At 38.0% G+C, this 19,000-nt stretch overlaps 1 protein-coding gene across 3 annotated transcripts in view; it reads right to left on the bottom strand.

Annotated features, from left to right (window-relative positions):
* The window catches only part of nhsl2 (NHS-like 2), an 85,172-nt gene extending 66,700 nt beyond the window's left edge, over positions 1-18,472 (bottom strand). The window contains exon 1 of one of the 3 annotated variants that reach the window (XM_055210821.2): positions 17,872-18,472. In XM_055210821.2, coding sequence (XP_055066796.2) covers positions 17,872-18,136 — 265 coding nt within the window. In that variant the 5' untranslated portion in view covers positions 18,137-18,472. Of the gene's footprint in view, positions 1-7,417; positions 7,801-17,871 lie in introns of those variants that run through there. The other 2 variants (XM_055210812.2, XM_055210838.2) reach the window with 2 other exon arrangements.
* Positions 18,473-19,000: the final 528 nt, after the last annotated feature.

Raw genomic sequence — 19,000 nt, 5'->3', positions numbered from 1 at the left:
TTAACTTCTATTATCCAACAATAGGCAAACAGTGAGTTTTTTTTCGGTTTTGTACAATTTAATGTTTGGTTTTCATACAAATAAGCCACCTTGTAATATAACTACAAATTTCAGTGACAACAGGTTGAATCAACGATACTGTATATAACAACAAGATTGAGCACTGCTATTACTATAGAGCAGTGGTTCTCAAACTGGGGGCCATGGCCCCCTAGGGACCCTAAGACGGTGCCAGGGGGGCCCCAGTTTAATGACATTCTATAAATACAATAATTTGTCATAAATTCTGTGTAATTAAACCTCAGCCTGGTTTCACAGACAAAGTTTAGCTAAAGCCAAGACAAGGCCTTAGGTTAAATTATGAAATTTTATAAACATCCCTTAAAAAAAGAGGTTACTGGTTTGTATCTTCAGAGAAATCAATGACACTGGCATATTTTAAGATTAGCCAGTGCAAGCTATTTTCAGTAGACAGCTCCAAGATGTGTCTTAATCTAGGACTAGCCTTAAGCCTTGTCTGTAAAACTAGGGAATATGTTTCGGAATGTTTTATGTCATAAATTTTCTTTGAGGGGGCCATGAAGGGATGCAGCGTACACAAGTGGGGCCGCACGGCGAAAAAGTTTGAGAACCACTGCGAGGACAATTCAACTGGCTCTGGCCCGCCTTCCAGCAATCATAAATGAATAAAGATTGACGGTTATCTAAGAAAGGGGCTCTGTTAGAGTTGCTTAACACAGTAGCCAACCTGTGCGCATGCGCAGTAGCTAAAAACGACCCTGAGAAAGGTGTTTTTAGAGCGATTTGAAACCAAAGTTATTGTTCAGCTGATGTCAAGTTTAATTGTTAGACAGAAATATGTTGTTTCATTCACGTTTTTTCGAGATATCAGTCTTTCCCCATTCAAGTATATAGGACTTCAGTCTTGCATGACTGAAATAACTGCACGGATGCATTGCAAACATGGCCGCCTAGTGGTGCGTTGCAAACTTTTGGTTGAATCTCGCAGAGCAACTGACCACACATCAACTATGAAGTTTGCTGGCATTGGTCCATCTCCGTCCCCTTGCAGCAAAGTAAAATATATTGTAAATGGTGCAATAACTCTAGATGGGTTAACCACCACAAAAGAATGGAGTTGTGGCTTCACTGTACCTTTGGGAAGTGTGTGTGGTCAGGAAAAAGGTCCTAATGTATGCCTGCAGCATCCAAGTTACATCGCAACCAGCACAAAGATTCAAACTTAAACAACGACCGAAGTAGTAAAACTAAAAAAAACATCACAAAAAAAATCAAAAAATGAACTGTGACACGTTGATATTGGCACCAACACAGCTCTAGAGCTCTGAATTCTCCAGTTTGTGATAAAAACCTTTCCATAGTGTCCTAGCACTGGTCTGGGTGGTCAGCGGCTCTCTCCTAACCCTGCAAATATCTCAACACAAACAGATCTCAGATCAGCACTTAAATAAAAGAGATTAATGGAAAAACCAACTCAGTGCCCCTCAAGCCTTTTGGAGAATGTAAACAAAGTGAAAAAAACTGATTGCCTTTATATGAAAACAAAATACCCATAATTTATTGCAGACCAGACGGAGAGTGACGACTTCAGATGCTCTGCAGGGTTCATTTACCACTGTGTAAATTTAGGTAACAATCCAATGAAGAAGGCTTACGTTTGAGAAAATGAAATCGAACAATGTCTTCCACTAGTCTGCAGCCAGGGAGGGAAAAAAGGAGGTGTGGGAGAAATATGGACAGAACGCCATTGCTCTGGAATGGACGCCTAGCTGAGATAACTATCAATTCTGTGAGAATGGAGCAAAGTATTGTTTTCTGTTGGCAAGAGGGGGTAAGGACAGATGGACAGAGAGTTGTATTGGAAAAGGTTACTATGAATTAATAAGAACATGGGAAGTGGAAAACATCTGCTGAGTATTACGAGTGGTCGGGGGACGCCCATGCACCTCTCGCTCCTTGGCGTCTCTCAAACACGCGTGCAAAAAGACACACGTGCACACACTCGCACTTGCACAATCCACACGGCGCTCATTTCCTGTCTGGAAAGTGAGGCCAGGCCGTCAGCACCATTTTTGGTCTCTCGTCCCATACCTTCAACCCCATCCCCCTATATTGCAGAACTTTTAGTGGAACTCAAAAAGATATAGAGAGAAGAGCACGAAGGAGAGTATGCATAAAATATGGACACTTGTTTAACCAGATACTTGGTATTTCCTAACTCGCTCTGAGGTTTGTAAAGCCAAAGGGAACAGCTTGGAACAAAATGGATAGGATGACATCATACTGATCTAGGGGAAGAGTGGCAAAGCTTAAAATGCTTTGCAGTGCATGATGATGTAATTAGATGCATGAGTGTTGAGCATCATGAGCATTTGGTAATACAATTAGACAATACTGTGGAGGCAAAATAGGCATTGACCTGCCTTGCGTCGAGTGATCCTATGTGCATCACGCGTCTTGTCAAAATAAGTGCCTGCTGCAGATGCGTCTAAAGGGTTTATGATAAAAAAAGACGCTCGGGTTTGCCAGATACTCGCATAATCTCATGCGTAATCAGAGTGTATCTCATGCGTGTATTTGAGAGTCTCTTTTATCATAAACGGTTTTGACGCGTATGCAGAAGGCACTTATTTTGACAAAACACGTGATGCACATCGTTCACATGACGCAACAAACACATTTTGAGCAACACACATGACACACATATTTTGAATTTGCGCCCCTCGAATGAGCAGTCACGAGCCGCCACTGGTTAGCAGTGCAATTGGTAATGGATTTAATTCCCAGGGAGCACAAATGCAGATATAAATGTATACTTTGAATGCACTACGAAAAGTAAGAGTGCCAGATGCATACTGTAAAATGTTTTGACTTTCTATAAGTCACTCCATCTGTTTCCATGGAGACGATTGGCTGAGAGTGATGGACCAAAACTGGAATTCCAACCAAAAGCAGATGATTCAGACTATCTGTAGACAGTAAATCTGTCTTCTCGTTTTCAGGATGTTTTTCTTATCTAAATCTAAATACTAATCACGGTAACAGAAACCACAAATCTGTTCTAAGGCTTACACTGGGCACGTACTATTGAGTCTTGTCACCAGGCCTGGAAATTCGGCTAGCCCAGCATGCCCATGGAACGCATTCAGGACTCTGAAGCATGGCATTGAGGGTGCAGATCCCTCTCAGCAGATACTTCTAAATATAAACAACGCTGACAATAACAAACATTGGGGTAAGTGCCGAGCTGTGTCTGCCAACTATGAGCTAATTGTGTTGAATGCAATGCACCTATTCCCTCAGTATAACTTTAGGAATTCAAGACCATTGACCACTGATAGCTCAGGGGGATTTACAGTGCCAAACCATCCTTGGTTATCACAACAACCTAAATAGACATTATAATGTTGAAAACCTTGGTATTCTCCGTAAGATGCCTTCAAAGCTTTGGCACAAATATCATAACTCAGAGTAATGAAATGGTTTTCAGACACCACAGCCTACTTTAAATGCAAAACTTAGATCAGCCAAATTTGACTTTCTGTCAGTTGAATTGTCTGCTTTGGGGAATAAAGAGGTGTTTAATTAAATGCATTTCTAGTCTCATACTTCTAAGCCCTTTCTACTTGGGCTGGGCGATATTAACCAAAATTCATATCTCTGAATATATCTTTGAATCAATAGCGACAAACTGTAAATATCTCTGTATTTTCTACAAAGTGGAATAAATGTTTACATGCAAGCCAGAGCCTCATATGAGTTGGCACAATTATTAAAACAGCAAATGATGGAAATAAAATTTAAAGACACGGTTTTTCTCCCTGTTTGAAAATACAGCTGCACAAAATGCGAGCAGGTTGGAAAGCTTTAGTCTGACCTAAGTGTACATTTCTGGCAGAGCTTCTTTTGCAAAGAATGAGGGTCATATCAGACCAAACCGATATAGACTGTATGGTATCATCCTGTATCCTGATGGGAGAAAATAGTATATATATGGTATATATATATATATGGTAATATATATATATATATATATATTACCAAAACCCTAATTTGGCAGTGGAAGGAGTGGAAAATGGGACAACTCAGATGCAAAACCCTCTAAGTGCATTTGACATTTTTTATAAATTAGAACTCTTAATGGATTCTGCCAACAAACCGGTATTTCTGAATGGCCTGATGCCAAGATTATGCGGATTTGAAGCAAAAGTGTTCAGTTAACTTATAAAATTTGTGGTTAATAATATCGTTATCTCATTTTTAGAGAGGTGGCGTTTAGCGGCTTTAGCAGCTGAGCTCCTCAATTCAACTATAAAATCACTGTTCACTGATTTATGTCATATTAAATATATGACAATGACTGATGAACTTAAAGGAGGGGCTGCACATGAAGATAGTGTGCAACAATAGAGACAGAGCGCCGTTATGCAAATTTGAAAACCACGCCCACCGGGGGGGAAAGCGATCCAACAGTCTCCATTGACTTTGTATTGCGAGAAGCCGCCTCCTTGACATTTCTGGCTTATGACAAAAAACTGAATAATGCCTAAAAGCTGCTGTGTGACAATATGTACAGCTAACAAGCCAAAGAACCCAGAAATACGTTTTTATAAACTGTCGAGCCGTAAAACCCAGTCTTTAAGGAGAATAAAGTGGATCGCCGACTGCGTTTCCCCCTAGTGGACGCAGTTCTACTAATAGAAGTACTATGAAAAGTTGCCTGTGTCCATTTCTGTGTCTTTAAACGCTCGTTTTTTGGGGTCGACACTCGACAGCTTATAAAAACTTATTTACAGATTAAACTTAAAAACAGATTAATACATAAAAGCTGCTGTGTGACAAGGTGTACATCTAACAACCCAAACAAACCAAATACGTTTTTATAAGCTTTCAACTTAAAAAAAACGAGCGTTTAAAGACACAGAAATTGAAACAGGCAACTTTTCATAGTACTCCTATTAGTAAAACTGCGTCCAATAGGGGGCAACGTAGTCGGCGATCCACTTTATTCTCCTTAAAGGCTGGGTTTTACGGCTCGACAGCTTATAAAAACTTATTTCTGGGTTCTTTGGCTTGTTAGCTGTACATATTGTCACACAGCAGCTTTTAGGCATTATTCAGTTTTTTGTTATAAGCCAGAAATGACAAGGAGGCGGCTTCTCGCAATACAAAGTCAATGGAGACCGTTGGATTGCTTTCCCCCCCGGTGGGCGTGGTTTTCAGGTTATGACGCGCTGCGCTCTGTCTCTATGTGCTTTAAAAACTGCTACATTAAAAAAATGTATTGTCTGTTTTAAATTAATATGAAACAATGCAGCACTAAACAGACGCTAAAGATCTCTTTTAATCTCATCCAACAACCAAAACAGAGAGACAAACAAAAACAGAGCCTCTCAGTTCTTTAACATTAGCTGGACCAGAATCAAAATAGTATCAGACAGTCAACAAAACAACAGTTACAGTACATGAAATGCAAGTGAACCCAAAACACCCTGTTCTTAAAAATCGTCTCTCAGTACGGAAATAAAAATTCTGTCATAATTTTCTCATCCTCATGTTGTTCTAAACATGTATGATTTTTTTTATCTGAACAACACAAAAAATATTTTAATAAAAGATTAAACCATTGACTTCCATAGTAGGATTAACAAATACGATGGAATTCAATGGGTACGATCAACTGTGTGCTTACCATCATTTATCAAAATATCTTTTTCATCATTTAACACAATACTTACATAATATTTGTTTTCCTACTATGGAAGTCAATATTTACAATCGGCTGTGTGCTAACATCATTTTTCAAAATATCTTCTTTTGTATTCCTCAAAATAAACAAAAAACTTATACAGGTTTAGAACAACTTAAGGGTGAGTAAATTATGTATTTTAATTTTTGGGTGAACCATCACTTTTATGGAAGACAGCGAAATGTGTTTTTATAAGTTTAAGGAGTTAGGGTCTGAGAGAAAATTTGGGGGTTTTGGGTTCACTTGCATTTCATGTGATCCATATTTTTTTCTGACTGATTCTGAATGTGGTCCAGGCAATGTTGAAGAACTGAGATGCTCTTTGATTGTCTCTCTGTTTGTGTTGTTGGATGAGATTAAATACTTTATTGTGTGGAAGTCGACTTAAATCTGGTTTAACATGATAAACACTTTTAAAACACGTTGTTTGTTGTCCCAGCTGCACCAAAACCAAGTGTAATTTCTGAATTTAGATTTATTTATTTTATTGTTCCAGTTTTTGCTAGAACAACATTACATGGTAAAAGAAGCCAGTTAAAATAATTTAAAGGGAGCAGGCGCAATGATATTACGCAGTGCCCGAAAATAGTCCCCTGAAAGTTAACAAGGGGACTATTTTCGGGTGCTGCTTAATAGTCCTTGATTATTATGCCGGAATGAGAGTATAGTTCCTAGCCATATCGCCACAGAAAATCGCAACTTTAAATTTTCTGTCGATCTTAGTACACAATGTAACTACAGAAGAGTCAAGTTTTAAATAAAATATCGAAACTCTTTGGTTATTTTTTAGCGCAATGCTAATGGTCCAATCAGATTCAATGAATCATGCCAAGCCATGCCAAAAGCGGCACCACCAGACCCAGAGATCGGCCGAATGGACTCCAAAACGGTAAATATCAAATGTTTAACTCTAGGGGAGCTGGAAAATGAGCCTATTTAAAAAAAAGTGGAGTGTCCCTTTAAAAAGTTCATTCATTTAGGTTCTATTAGTATTTAAACTACTTTTTAACACATGCACCATTGGGTCTCTGTAGACGTCCAGGAATAAAACAGAATTTCAATCTAAAAAGAACACAATCCTTAAACCTGTAATATGGGTATGTTAGCTTTAGAAACATTTAAAACTTCAAAACACTGAAATAATTAAGCATTTACATCTTACAGTCTCTCACTTCAGCCAGTCTGGATCATCGATTCATATGACATCATTCTGCACTTTACAATAGCTTCTCATCAGATTCCAGGCTGTGAGGTAAACTAACATTATCAGTCATTTTAAATGGGGAGGAGCCACTCAATATGCCCCACCCTAACTTCATTTTTTGTAGAAATTAACATAGAATGTCAATGCATCAAACAAAGCAAACATGAGTTTTTAAAAGAGTAAACTGTGCACACGAGTGTTTGTGTAAGCATCCTAACCAAGCCATTGAATAATTAGATGTCATTTGGCAGAAAAAGTGTGATGGCTGAATGACTGATGTTTACTTGAGACCGCAGCACATTAGTAACCAACACCATAAACTATAACAGACACAAGTACAAAGTCGCTACACTGTGAGTCACAGAAAGAAGCACCAGCACACGCATCTAACAATGTTAAGAGTTGCTATATTACACTGATGAGCATTGATAAAGCTATGTTACCTCTGAAGAAGGGCATGGTGAACAACACTGCCTCCGATCCTCTCGTTTCCCCCTGTCTGCCCTGTCCTGGAGACCTCCGCCTCCTCCAACGCATCACCGTACTGGTCCGATACACACACACTGTCTGCGATGTTCTCTGTAAAGTTATCTGTTCTGGTTAAAGTGCGTTTTTCCTCGCTGACGGCATCACACTCTGAACACCACACACACCCCAACACCTATCACAGTCAGGAGAAAAGGTTGCAGCTGCATGCATTGCTTTTCACACTTTCTCTCTCTCTCTGCCTCAGATCTGTCTTTCCATCCTTACTGCAGCAAATTCTGCGGCGTCAACCTCAAATAACACACACATACACAAACAAACAAGGCAACACTCAGAGACATTAGGAAACGCACACTCAGACAATATTGCACACCTGCTGTTATTACGTCATGCGCTCTACATCATCTTTATCATCTGCTGTTCAAATGTTGTTCTCACCCTTCATGTATGTCTATCAAAAGTGTGTGAAATAATGTATAATAGCACTTCTCATATTATTGCCTCCTAGCAAGAAGCTTTGGATGTACATAAAGAAACATGAACCATGCATACCCAAAGTTGGTAAAAAAACCAACCCATCTATAACATATCAGCAAGACAAGAATTTCTGGACATATTAACAAATTAATACTGTCCTATATAAATATATCAGTTTAAGGATGCTAATATTGCTATTGCATTTTGACACTAATGTCCAGCATATCACATGAATTCATCTCTACACTGTCAGTAAAGCTACAGTTTTTACTCTTGATGGTATTTGGGAAAGAGCTTCTATATTTTCCTCCAAATCCACAGCAAAATGTGACACCATGAGTGATGCGATTCGCCTCTGCTCACTTTGTTTGTGTTGAGGTCGGAAGTCCTCTAAAGACTGGAAATTAGTGGCCAGTGAGACAAATTTACAAGAAACATACTGGACCCACGAAAGGAATTTAGGTTTTGTGATATTTCTTGGCTACAGATATGAAAAAACCCACTAAACTACAAAATAAGATTTAACGTGGCCTTTAAAAGAATAGTTCACCCAAGTTCAAAGATTTTCTCATAACTTTCAACATATTGTTTAGCTTTAAAGTCATATTAATCCACCATAGTCGTAGATGGTAAAGAGGATAATAAATACTTCTTGGAGTTCGCCTAAAAAATTATTTGTTGCCTTAAATTTTTAATAACAGTAACGTGAAATGACTTATAAATCTGACTTGATTTAACCAAAAAAATTTAACCAACATTTGTTTTACAAGTTTTACAGTTTTACAAGTTAAAACAACTTTGTTTTGCAAGTCATTTCAACATACTATTTTTAGTTTTTGAGTATTTTAAGTACTATTTTAAAGTGAAAAGTTGACAACTTATAAAAACAAGTTGTTTTTAAGAGTTACCACCCAAATTGGTTTTCTGTGACGGCGAAGAAATGTAAGCCATCAAAATCTAATAATTTACACGAAAGGCACTCAGGAGACGGAAAAATGCCGGCTTTTGTCTTGTTCTGCTGACAGCATCAAGCTTTTGTCATGCTAACACATTGACCACAGGGGATCTTATGAAAAACTTTCCATTATTTTACTCGAAGCCAACGAAAATCGAGCAGGACCAAAACATTTTACAGCTGATTGCTGTCAAAAAAGTTCAGAGTAATTGTTTTAATTTATGCCATTAATGTTTTTTTTATCAGTGTATACCACTAGTCAACTAAATGAATATAACATGGCAAAGATGAATGCAGATTTATATATTGATTCAACAGATTTATAGCATTTTGAAAAAAAAAAATTGCATTTTGTGGAAAAAATAATCTGTTTTTATAATAAATCTTTGAAAATCAAATTTTTTATGTTTTTATAACCTAAAGATGCTATGTGAACATTTGTAACAGAAAATAGTGGTTTTCATCTTTATTTCTTGGTATAGAAAACACGTTTTTACCGAAATTACTCAAAATTAGGGTTGTAACGGTATGAGATTTCCACGGTATGATAATCATCTCAGAAACTATCGTGGTTTCACGGTTTTGCGGTATTAAACACTTATTATTATAATCATTAGCTACAATGACCCTTAAATTAATAAAAAACAGATAGGGGGTTTGGGTTGAACATATGGTTTATTATGTCAAACTTTTTTGGAAAAAAACAACACTTTTGAAAAAAAACTTTGATACTTAATTTATTATTATTTTTAATTTTATTTTTTTTATAAAATAATGAAATACTTATTAAATTATCTGAGAGCTCTGCTCTGGATATATTCATTTGTTCACATCTTCATATAGTGAGTGAAATAGTGAGTGAGTATAGTTTTTATTATATATCAACTATAATCAAGTATAATCAACTTAAATTGATCTGTAAATCACTTAAATGGGCTTTAGTGTCGCCTTTTGCAGCCACTCTTCGTCCACATTTCTTGCAAACTGGATAACCATCTTAAAGAACAACCCTGCATTTGTTTTTTGGAAGTATTTCCATACTGTAGATTTTAAATTTTTTTCCGGTGGGGGAGAGAGGTTAGAATTTGTAGTCTCTGGCTCTGACATTTTCTCTGCTGTACATAAAACGAGTGGAGGAGTCTAGCAGTCAAGCCGAATTAAAAGCCGAATTAAGTTGCGTGTGTGCAGTAGCGGAAGTGAGAACTGCTTTATTATTTTTCCCCAAAACCGTGTACAAGCAAATGTTTACTGTATGATAATCGCGAAAGTTAATATCATGGTATACCGCCATACCGGTATACCGTTACAACCCTACTCAAAATGGATTTATTGCATTTTGGAACCAAACTCTTAATATGTTGATTTGACAAAAATTATACTTTTTTACAGTGCATGTTAAGTCCCATATAAAAAGATAACACAACAGCCTATCAATATAAAACTACTTGTTTGTGTTCAGCTGAAGGTATTTATATACATCTGGGATGGCATGAGGTTGAGTAAACTATGAGAGATTTTTTTTTATATTTAGGTGAACTGTTCCTTTAAGAAGTTAAGACGGCTCAGTCGTTACTGTCATGCTGTGATGATGTATCATTAAAAGTCGTTCCTTGAAACGTTGGCACACGTCTGTGTATATTAACAGAATAGGCAGGCAGGTGTGTGTGTGTGTATGTATGTGTGAACTGGGAGGGGCTCGAAGCCTATGGTGCTGCATAACGCAGGGGTGCGTTCACACATACGGTCTTCATTATGGCACCAAAATTAAAACTCAGTGTGAGTCTTAAAGCTGGTACTGTCTGTTCTCTTCTCGCATACTGACACCTCTCTCCTCAAGAACTCACAGAGTGATGAACCTGCCAATTCACTGTTGAGCTATTTGGATCAACTCCCAAAATAAATAATAAATGCAGGTTCATTAAAAGTTTATGATGCTAACTAGAAAGATTTGTTTGTAAAGAGTTACGGCCTTTTAATAGGTAAACCTGTCAATCACTGGTTAAAAAGATCAAGGTTTATCTTTATTTATGTTTCTCTTTGATAAACAGCATTGGTCTTCATTTAGTGTCTTTTCATCTCTACCATCATTCCTCTCCTAGTTGTTCCTCAACATCTGGAAATCATTTCTCACCTCTGCCAGACTCAGGCCATTTGTTGATCTTGACAAGAAGCCACAAGGAACCAACTAATATTGATTCTTTCATTGCTAATAGTAGTGATAAAACCAAGTGAAGTACGCCAGTACCGGGTGTAGGTGAAGACAAACTAGTTATTCCATTAAAGAGACTGTAACATTGAGCACTGCTCTGTTTATTTTCATTATGTAAAGATTTTGAGTGGTGGGTCAGCTGAAGTCCATACAATATAAACAGAGGGATTTTGTTTTCTTTGGCTGCCTGCATGGTGTTCAGACCATGAGCAGAGGATTGGGCTTGGACTACTAAGTGCACAACACGTAAACCACCAGCATTATTTGAAGAGATCCATGTTCCACCAATCAGGACGCAGTATTAAATGGCAGTCACATGATTAGAGATATTCTTCTTTTGATGTAACATAATGAGGTAACTTCAGTTTGTACTCATAAAAGAAGAGCTGTTGTCAGGTTGCCATGGTAACAAGCATATAATAGTTTCTGTCCATGGATGTTTTTAAGATTGTATGGATGCTTCTAATCACCTCAGGCCAATGTGCATCTCTAGCTATTCTCTGGGTTTGTAAAGACTGAGCATTTTGAATGTAATAATGGCTTTTAAGTTCAGATGATCAAATGTAGTACAGTATGACGCAACAGTACATGGCTTCTGACAACCACTTGACTGGTTTTATCCAGAGTTTCAGAGATATGTTTGTGTGTGGGGTTGAGGGCGAAATGGGCCCAGAGGAAATGTAGCTCCTCTCTCCTCGATATGAATCTAAAAGGAGAACACAGAGTAAACACATAACAAGATTCACACAGTGAATATAAGCGCCTGACATTTTCCAGCTTTTTATCAAAACACACTTAAAGGGACCATTCAGGAAAAGTTAAAATTCTGTCAGCGTTTACCCACCTGTCATGTTGTTCTAAACCTGTATGAGTTTCTTTATTTAAAGAAGATATTTTGATAAATGATGGTTAAGCACACAGTTGATGCCCATATATGAAAAACAAATACTATGGAAGTGAATGGGTACTGGCAGCTGTGTGCTTATCACCATTTATATACATATCTTCTTAAAATTAAGAAACTCACACAGGTTTAGAACAACATGAAGGCGAGTAAATGATGACATAATTTTCATTCTTGGGGGAACTATCCCTTTAAAATCACTGAAGAACCTATATAGCGAAAGGCCTGAAAGTGCTGATCCTTTGCATGTAATTTGAATTATGTACAAATTTTGTCACAATTAAACAGGCAGTTGATCAAATTATGTTTTTTTAATGTAAATGATATTTTAAAGTGCACCTATTTCATTGCTAAAACAACATTATTTTGTGTATTTGGTATAATATAATGTGTTTGTGTGGTTTATGGTTCAAAACACATTTTCCACATACCGTACATTTTTGTAGCTTTAGATTTCACTCTCTTCCTGAAATGCACGCATTTGAAAAGCCCCGTGTCACTGATTGACCAGCTAATCTGTACGTTGTGATTAGTCTGAATACCTCTAATGTCAGCCGGAAACTTGACGCTCCTTACCATGTTTGAAAGATTCGCATACAATGCAATGCTAACAGGAGTTAACTTACAGGCTGTGAGTCCAAAGCGGGAGGAATTATGATAATGTCGGTCTTGTCTACATCACCGATCCCAGGAAGTAAACTGTTGCCTACAATCTGTGTGTTTGTTGTAGTTCAAGAAAAGAGATTTAAGTTGGAGACGATAACTCGCATCATCGTTTACTTTGGGGTTTTTACCTTTTGCATACCGTTAACATGTAGTAATGCACACTTATAGACCTAAGGAAATGTAAAAACGTGAATCGGACCATTGGTGCTCTTTAAACTATATGCAATCATACTCTATAATATGGCCTCAAAAAACTTTAAACTCTGGAATCCATTCAGACGATCTCCGGGTCTGGTGTTACCACTTTTGGCGTGGCTTGGCATAATCCATTGAATCTGATTGTGATTTTCTAGGCAATATGGCTAGAAACTATACTCTCAATAATCGTAATACCTTGACTGCAGCAGGCGCAATGATATTGCGCAGCACCCGAAAATAGTCCCCAGCTCATGAAAGTAACCAAGGGAACTATTTTCGGGCAAAAAACTTGTAAAACACCTAACGATGTACCTGGTCTGTATGGAAGTTTTTGGTGTTTACACAGTAAAAAAAGACCAAAAAAAATAATTTTGGGTGAACTATCACTTTAAGCTGTATTGTATCTGTTTTAGCAATGTTTCAGTGTTTCTCTGGGCCAAAAGCATGTCGACCTCTGCTACATTACAATACTATTGTGTCATAGTAAGGGCTGGAAGGACTGCAGTGTATTACTCTCACACTCTGGTCTCATCTTTAACCCAAAGACTTTCTTGCCAGGAGTTGCACAACTGCATAAAGATGGGACGCCAGCACAGGAAAGGCGAGCACTGCGTTACATATGTTCAACATAAAAACAGACACACAATGAATTTACAGCGCAACCTTAGCCCTTGTGACTTGTGTCTTCGTGCTTATGCTGAGTTTCTTTCAAATTACATTTCTGTAGGCATCTGCTAAACAGACACACACATTGTTTTGGAGCTTGTCTCAGTTGCAAGACCTAAGCTAATATTGTCATTAGCCAAGTTAAAGTGATAGTACACCCAGAAATGAAAATTCTGTCATTTGTACATACCCTCAAGTTGTTACAAAATTTTACCAATTTCTTTGTTCTCCTGAATACAAAAGAAGAGCAATGTTTGTTACCAATTTTGTTCAGCAGAATAAAGAAATATATACAGGTTGTAACAACTTGAGACTTAGTTACGGCTTAGTTCACACTGGAGGTCTTCACACTGCAGGATTTCCAGGGGGCGAGGTTGTATCCAGATCCAACTCCTCCCACTCTATATACTTTGCTCTGCCAAATTAACCACTATATTTGCGTTGTTGCAGCCTGCAATTAGTTGCAACTGGGGTCGCCAACGTTTGCTCTTAACAATTTAAGTCTACGTTTGATTAATAATATTGTCGAGCAAGATTCATAATTTAGTAAGTAATGATCACAGTTATGTGTAAGGGGAGGTAAGGGACACGTTCCCAACAGGGTGATTTCACTGAAGAGATTTATTTGCAACCCGGTTGGCTGTACATTATCCCACTTATTACACGGCTATTTCTATACGAGTAAATATAAAAACACAATTTTATTTGATTTCTTTTATTAGCACATTTGTAAGAAAAGTAAACCTTCTGCGAGGGAAACCTGTTTCCTGGCTGTAAACAAAGACCCGTTAAAACAAGTTCAAAGTCCATACAATACAATAAGATAAACTGTCAATTTATTAATTTCTAAATAACATGCCATATATGTTAATAATTATGCATATCTATACTGTATACATTCATAGGTATTAAACGCGTGGTAAGATTATTCCAAGTACCCGAAATGTTTTACTCAAAAACATTATAGATAAAAAACCTACATTTCACTTTAAAGGCACAACTTTTATTGTAGTCATAAGTAAAGTTTGTTTTTCTGGCAAAAGAATAACTTAATTTAGTTACAACTCAATGCGGAAATGGTAACACAACTACAAGTGTATGACGTGTCTTGTCGTAAAACTGCCGACCAATCAAAATGCAGTGGGAAGAGATCTCTGGACCTGGATCCCACCCCTGGATCTGGATCCAACCCCGCCCCCTGGATGTTGTGTTCTACAGTGAGGTGCTACTGAAAAATCGTGCAGTTTATCCCGGTCTTAAATGCTCAGTTCGGATGTTTTGCAGAAATCAGAATTTTTTTGTGCCGTTGTTCACTTTATAATTTAAATACAACTGCACTCGGTCGTGTGAACCGTGCACAGAAAAAGACGTGACGTCAGATGCAGCACACTGTGTTTGCGGAAATAAGCATGGATGCTGCTCGTAAGAATTAGATGAAATGCAACATGGCCGGTCTGACTGACTTTGCAATATATTATATTGCAAAGACCACGTATGAAAGTGGCCTGTGTCTGATTTGAAAAAAATCTGATTTGTGCTGTTCAGACTGTCATAAGAAATCAGATATGGGTCACATTTGGGCAAAAAAGTCGCCTTCAGTGTGAACGTAGCCTAACTGATGACAGAATTTTCATTCTTCACTCTTTCTTAGCAGACAACTGAACCACAGTTACATTTACATTTATGCATTTGCCAGAAACTTTTATCCAAAGCGACTTACAGTGCATTCAGTGCATTGACTCTGCGCCCGGTCCTCCGTCAGACGCACATGAAAGCAAAGGAACATACTTTGACTTGTTGCACATTTTTGCATATTATTTCAAACAAACAGATACCTTGTATCTGCTGTTTTAATATTTGAAAAAAGGTCAAAACAAGATGAATTGGTAGGTTTAAGAGGAATATCTGTTTGTGCTGTGTCAGTGGATGCGACACATTTTTAACCAGCACCATGCTTGCTTTTTTGTCCTTTAAGGCATACAATTCATTTCTATAGCAACACAAGAGCCCACGCCAGGAATGCAAGAGTTTGACGATTTGAATTACTGAATAAAGTAAGTAAGAGGACTCGGGCAAGCAGCCAAGACAGGAAGTCTTTAATGGTTTCTTCTGCATGCATTTCACCTGAATTTATCACAAAAGTAACTATTCCCCCTGTCCCAGAACACTCCAGCCTGCTGTCTTTCTTTTTCATTCAATGCTTGTATGTCCCTAAACCGCCATCTTATTCATTCCACCTCTCTTGCTCTCTCTCACACGCTCTTATTAAAATTCCAGTTAATCTCGCAGACTATAAAAGACGCTGCGGAAAAGGAAAGACTTCAGTTCACAGCATTCCTTGCCTCGAAAAGTCAGAGCTGTTCTCTCTATATAAATCTTCATGCAGTCACTTGATTTACATCCATAATCTGTGCACCAGATTCAAAAAGTTCTCCACTCATGTAGACATGTATTTAATTCTTGCAAAAAGTGTTTATTAATGCAAATCTATAAATCGTATGATCAACTTGCCGAGATCCTAAACCCAGGAAAGAGAAAAAGATCAAAAGTGGTTTCCCCAATGCACACTCAATTAACTAACATGATCTTGTGACTTTTTCTAAATTTCACATGCACGACTGAGGAATGAGACGGAAATAACTGGACTTACTGAGTCAACTATAACTGTTCAAATTCAATGACAAAACTGGCCCTGGATCAGTCACAGTAAAAACAAGCTGCTCCTTCACCTAATGGCCCCATCAAACGGTTCCCAGAGATTTAAGCTCCCATACCACAATGAAGAGTTCCCACCAAAAACTCCACGGCGTACAGAGATCATTCATCTTCAGCATGTTTAAGCATAGCAGAAGCTCAAGTTGCACTTAAAAGTTGCAGTATTAAACAAATACAGTATCAGTGATACTTTTAATGAACTTGAAGGATAATCTCAGTCTTTCTCCTGTGGTCTGCCACTGTAAAATGATAAGGTCTGAGGGAAAGAATGACTCCAGCACACGGTGCCAAATATCTCTGGCTCAGGGTTAAGTTAAACAATACAGCAAGAGACTCTCTCTCTCTCTCTCTGATATAACAAAGGAAACGGTCAGAGGAAATATCCTGCACATCTTCAGATGGTGAAAGTTGGCACGCTTTATCCCGCATCAGAACACAGAGCAGTGTAGGAGGAGGTGTCAGGGGGAGTAGATGCCAAATGTGTCTCAAATGCAAATCAGAAAGACTCAAACAAATAAAGATGTGAAAGTAAAACACAAAGGCTATAGTGTCAATGTGTTGATAATAAACAGCCTTCGTTCGTGCTGTGGTCAAAACGTTTGTTTACTCTTCATTAACAGTAAAACTGTTGTTCATTATCCTCTTAACACTTAAATAACCGTCACATGATGTTCATCTTTTCTTCAACAACACTCATCTTTTGTTTGCGCAATACTTTTGTGGGAGGAACATCTTTCTCTTTCCAAATGTAGCCTAGATACACGGCTGTTAATAATAGGAAAACATGGCAGCCTATGTCACAAGTGATGCTGTGGAGATGATTTTATTTACGTACAGAAATGTACCACGGTGGTCACCATAGTACCTGAAACACGTCAGTGCATTGAAACTGTGAAATAGCTCGAAAATTACAAACGACAGAGGGTCTACCTCGTGTAAGCTTTTCATAGTGTTTGGGGAGATCATGTGATTTAAAACAACAATTAAGGAAATACTGGTGGACACCATGGTTACAATGTTAAATGTTTTGGCATTCCAATGCTTAATTCTTTTAGACATAAACATACATTCATGTGGTAAACACAACAAGACTGTTTCTTTCCAACAGCAGCGCTATTACTATAGTAAACTACTAAACTTTGATACTTTAATGTTCTGTAGTATTAACTTAAATGAATTAATACACTGTAGTAAAAATATAATATACTTTAGCATTTCTATATTAAACTGTAGGAATATACTGTAATAATTACTAGCTTGTTGACATTTACCATAATATTCTGTGAAATACTATTAAATACTTTAGCATACTTTAATCTTTAATACTATCAAGTATTTACTATAGTGCACTAAAGTAGTTATTTACTACAGTTAAATACTAAAGTATACGTGGTCACACACGCACCCAAATACGACAAAGCTTTTTCTGCATCCCTAAATTTAGTCAGATGTGAAGCACGTTATTGTTTTCATGTTTATCTGTCAAAGAGTGAATGTCAAGCTGTGTGTTGTTACCAAACAAACTTCTTGTTTCATCTCAAAAGATTGAACTTGACAGTATGTAAGCATGCACGCGATAAATAAAGTAGTAAGTGACGAAAAGTTAAGCTTGAGCTCTTACTTCTGAACGGAGGTTTGCTGGCCAGCGTCGAGATGTGTTTTTGCAGACTGATAAGTTTATTTTCCAGCGCTCCGGAGCGGTAGCAGATGGAGGCGAGCTCTCCCTCCAGCTCCTCCAGGATGCTCACCGACTGACGGGATAAATCCGACAGCTGACGGAGGACCGCGCACAGAGTCAAGCCACAAACATCCACCAGATCCGTGAAGATCGCGCCGCGACTCTTACACACGTCTGTGGGAACAATAGTCCTCTTGCAAAAAGGCATCCTTGTGTTAATAAGTTGTCTTAAAGTTCCCTTAAAAGTGCGTGTTTTCCAAACGATGAAGTGTGTTGGTGGAGACTCCAGCTCGGGATTGCGCTTGCAGCGCAGGCATTTTGTGCATTGTGATTGATTGTCCGCTGTGAGGTGCTCTACAGTTCATATTATTATATCTCTCCAAACTCCCATGACTGAGACCTCACCCACTCGTGCAACCCTATCTAGAAATGAACAGAATATTTCATGCAAACTGAACACTTGTGCATTCAAAAGTCAACCCACTTTGTCTATCGCTTTGCTAAAGTGAATCCAAGAAAGACTGAGTTGAACATCTGCACTTGGACGGCAAAAGAAAAAATTCCAGCTTTCCGGAAAAAAAAAGAAATTCTGCAAAGAAAAACTTTTTTTCACTTGTCACAAATTTTAACTTATGCACGTGCCCCTTCCAGAACACACATCTGGCGCGCGCGCACCCCCACCCTGACCAGAATTTGGCTCACCTAGATGTTTTGTTCATCCAGTTTTTCCACAGTGGACTGCAAGAGAGTGAAATCACAAAGATGAGAGGGGGATAGAAAAGCAAAGAGTCATCATCCATGTGCCGTAATCTTATCAAGCATGTTTTTGTTCATGGCTTCATATGAAACCTTATCTCATACAGGGAAATTGATTGGAAACATCTGGGGCTTGTTTTGCCTCACTGTATGACTGTATTCATTGTTCCTGGTTCCCCACCCAAGTCCACATGGCCCAAGTGCATGACAGGAACCACTCCTGGTGGACCTTTTCTTCATTTCCCCTTTTTTCTTTTTTTTAAGGGCCAGTTTTCTTTCATGTCTTTTACAAATGGCTGAAAGAACATACAGTATC

Source organism: Misgurnus anguillicaudatus, chromosome 21, assembly GCF_027580225.2.
Source record: "Misgurnus anguillicaudatus chromosome 21, ASM2758022v2, whole genome shotgun sequence".
Lineage (NCBI taxonomy): Eukaryota > Metazoa > Chordata > Actinopteri > Cypriniformes > Cobitidae > Misgurnus > Misgurnus anguillicaudatus.
This window is presented reverse-complemented; position numbering and strand designations above follow the sequence as displayed.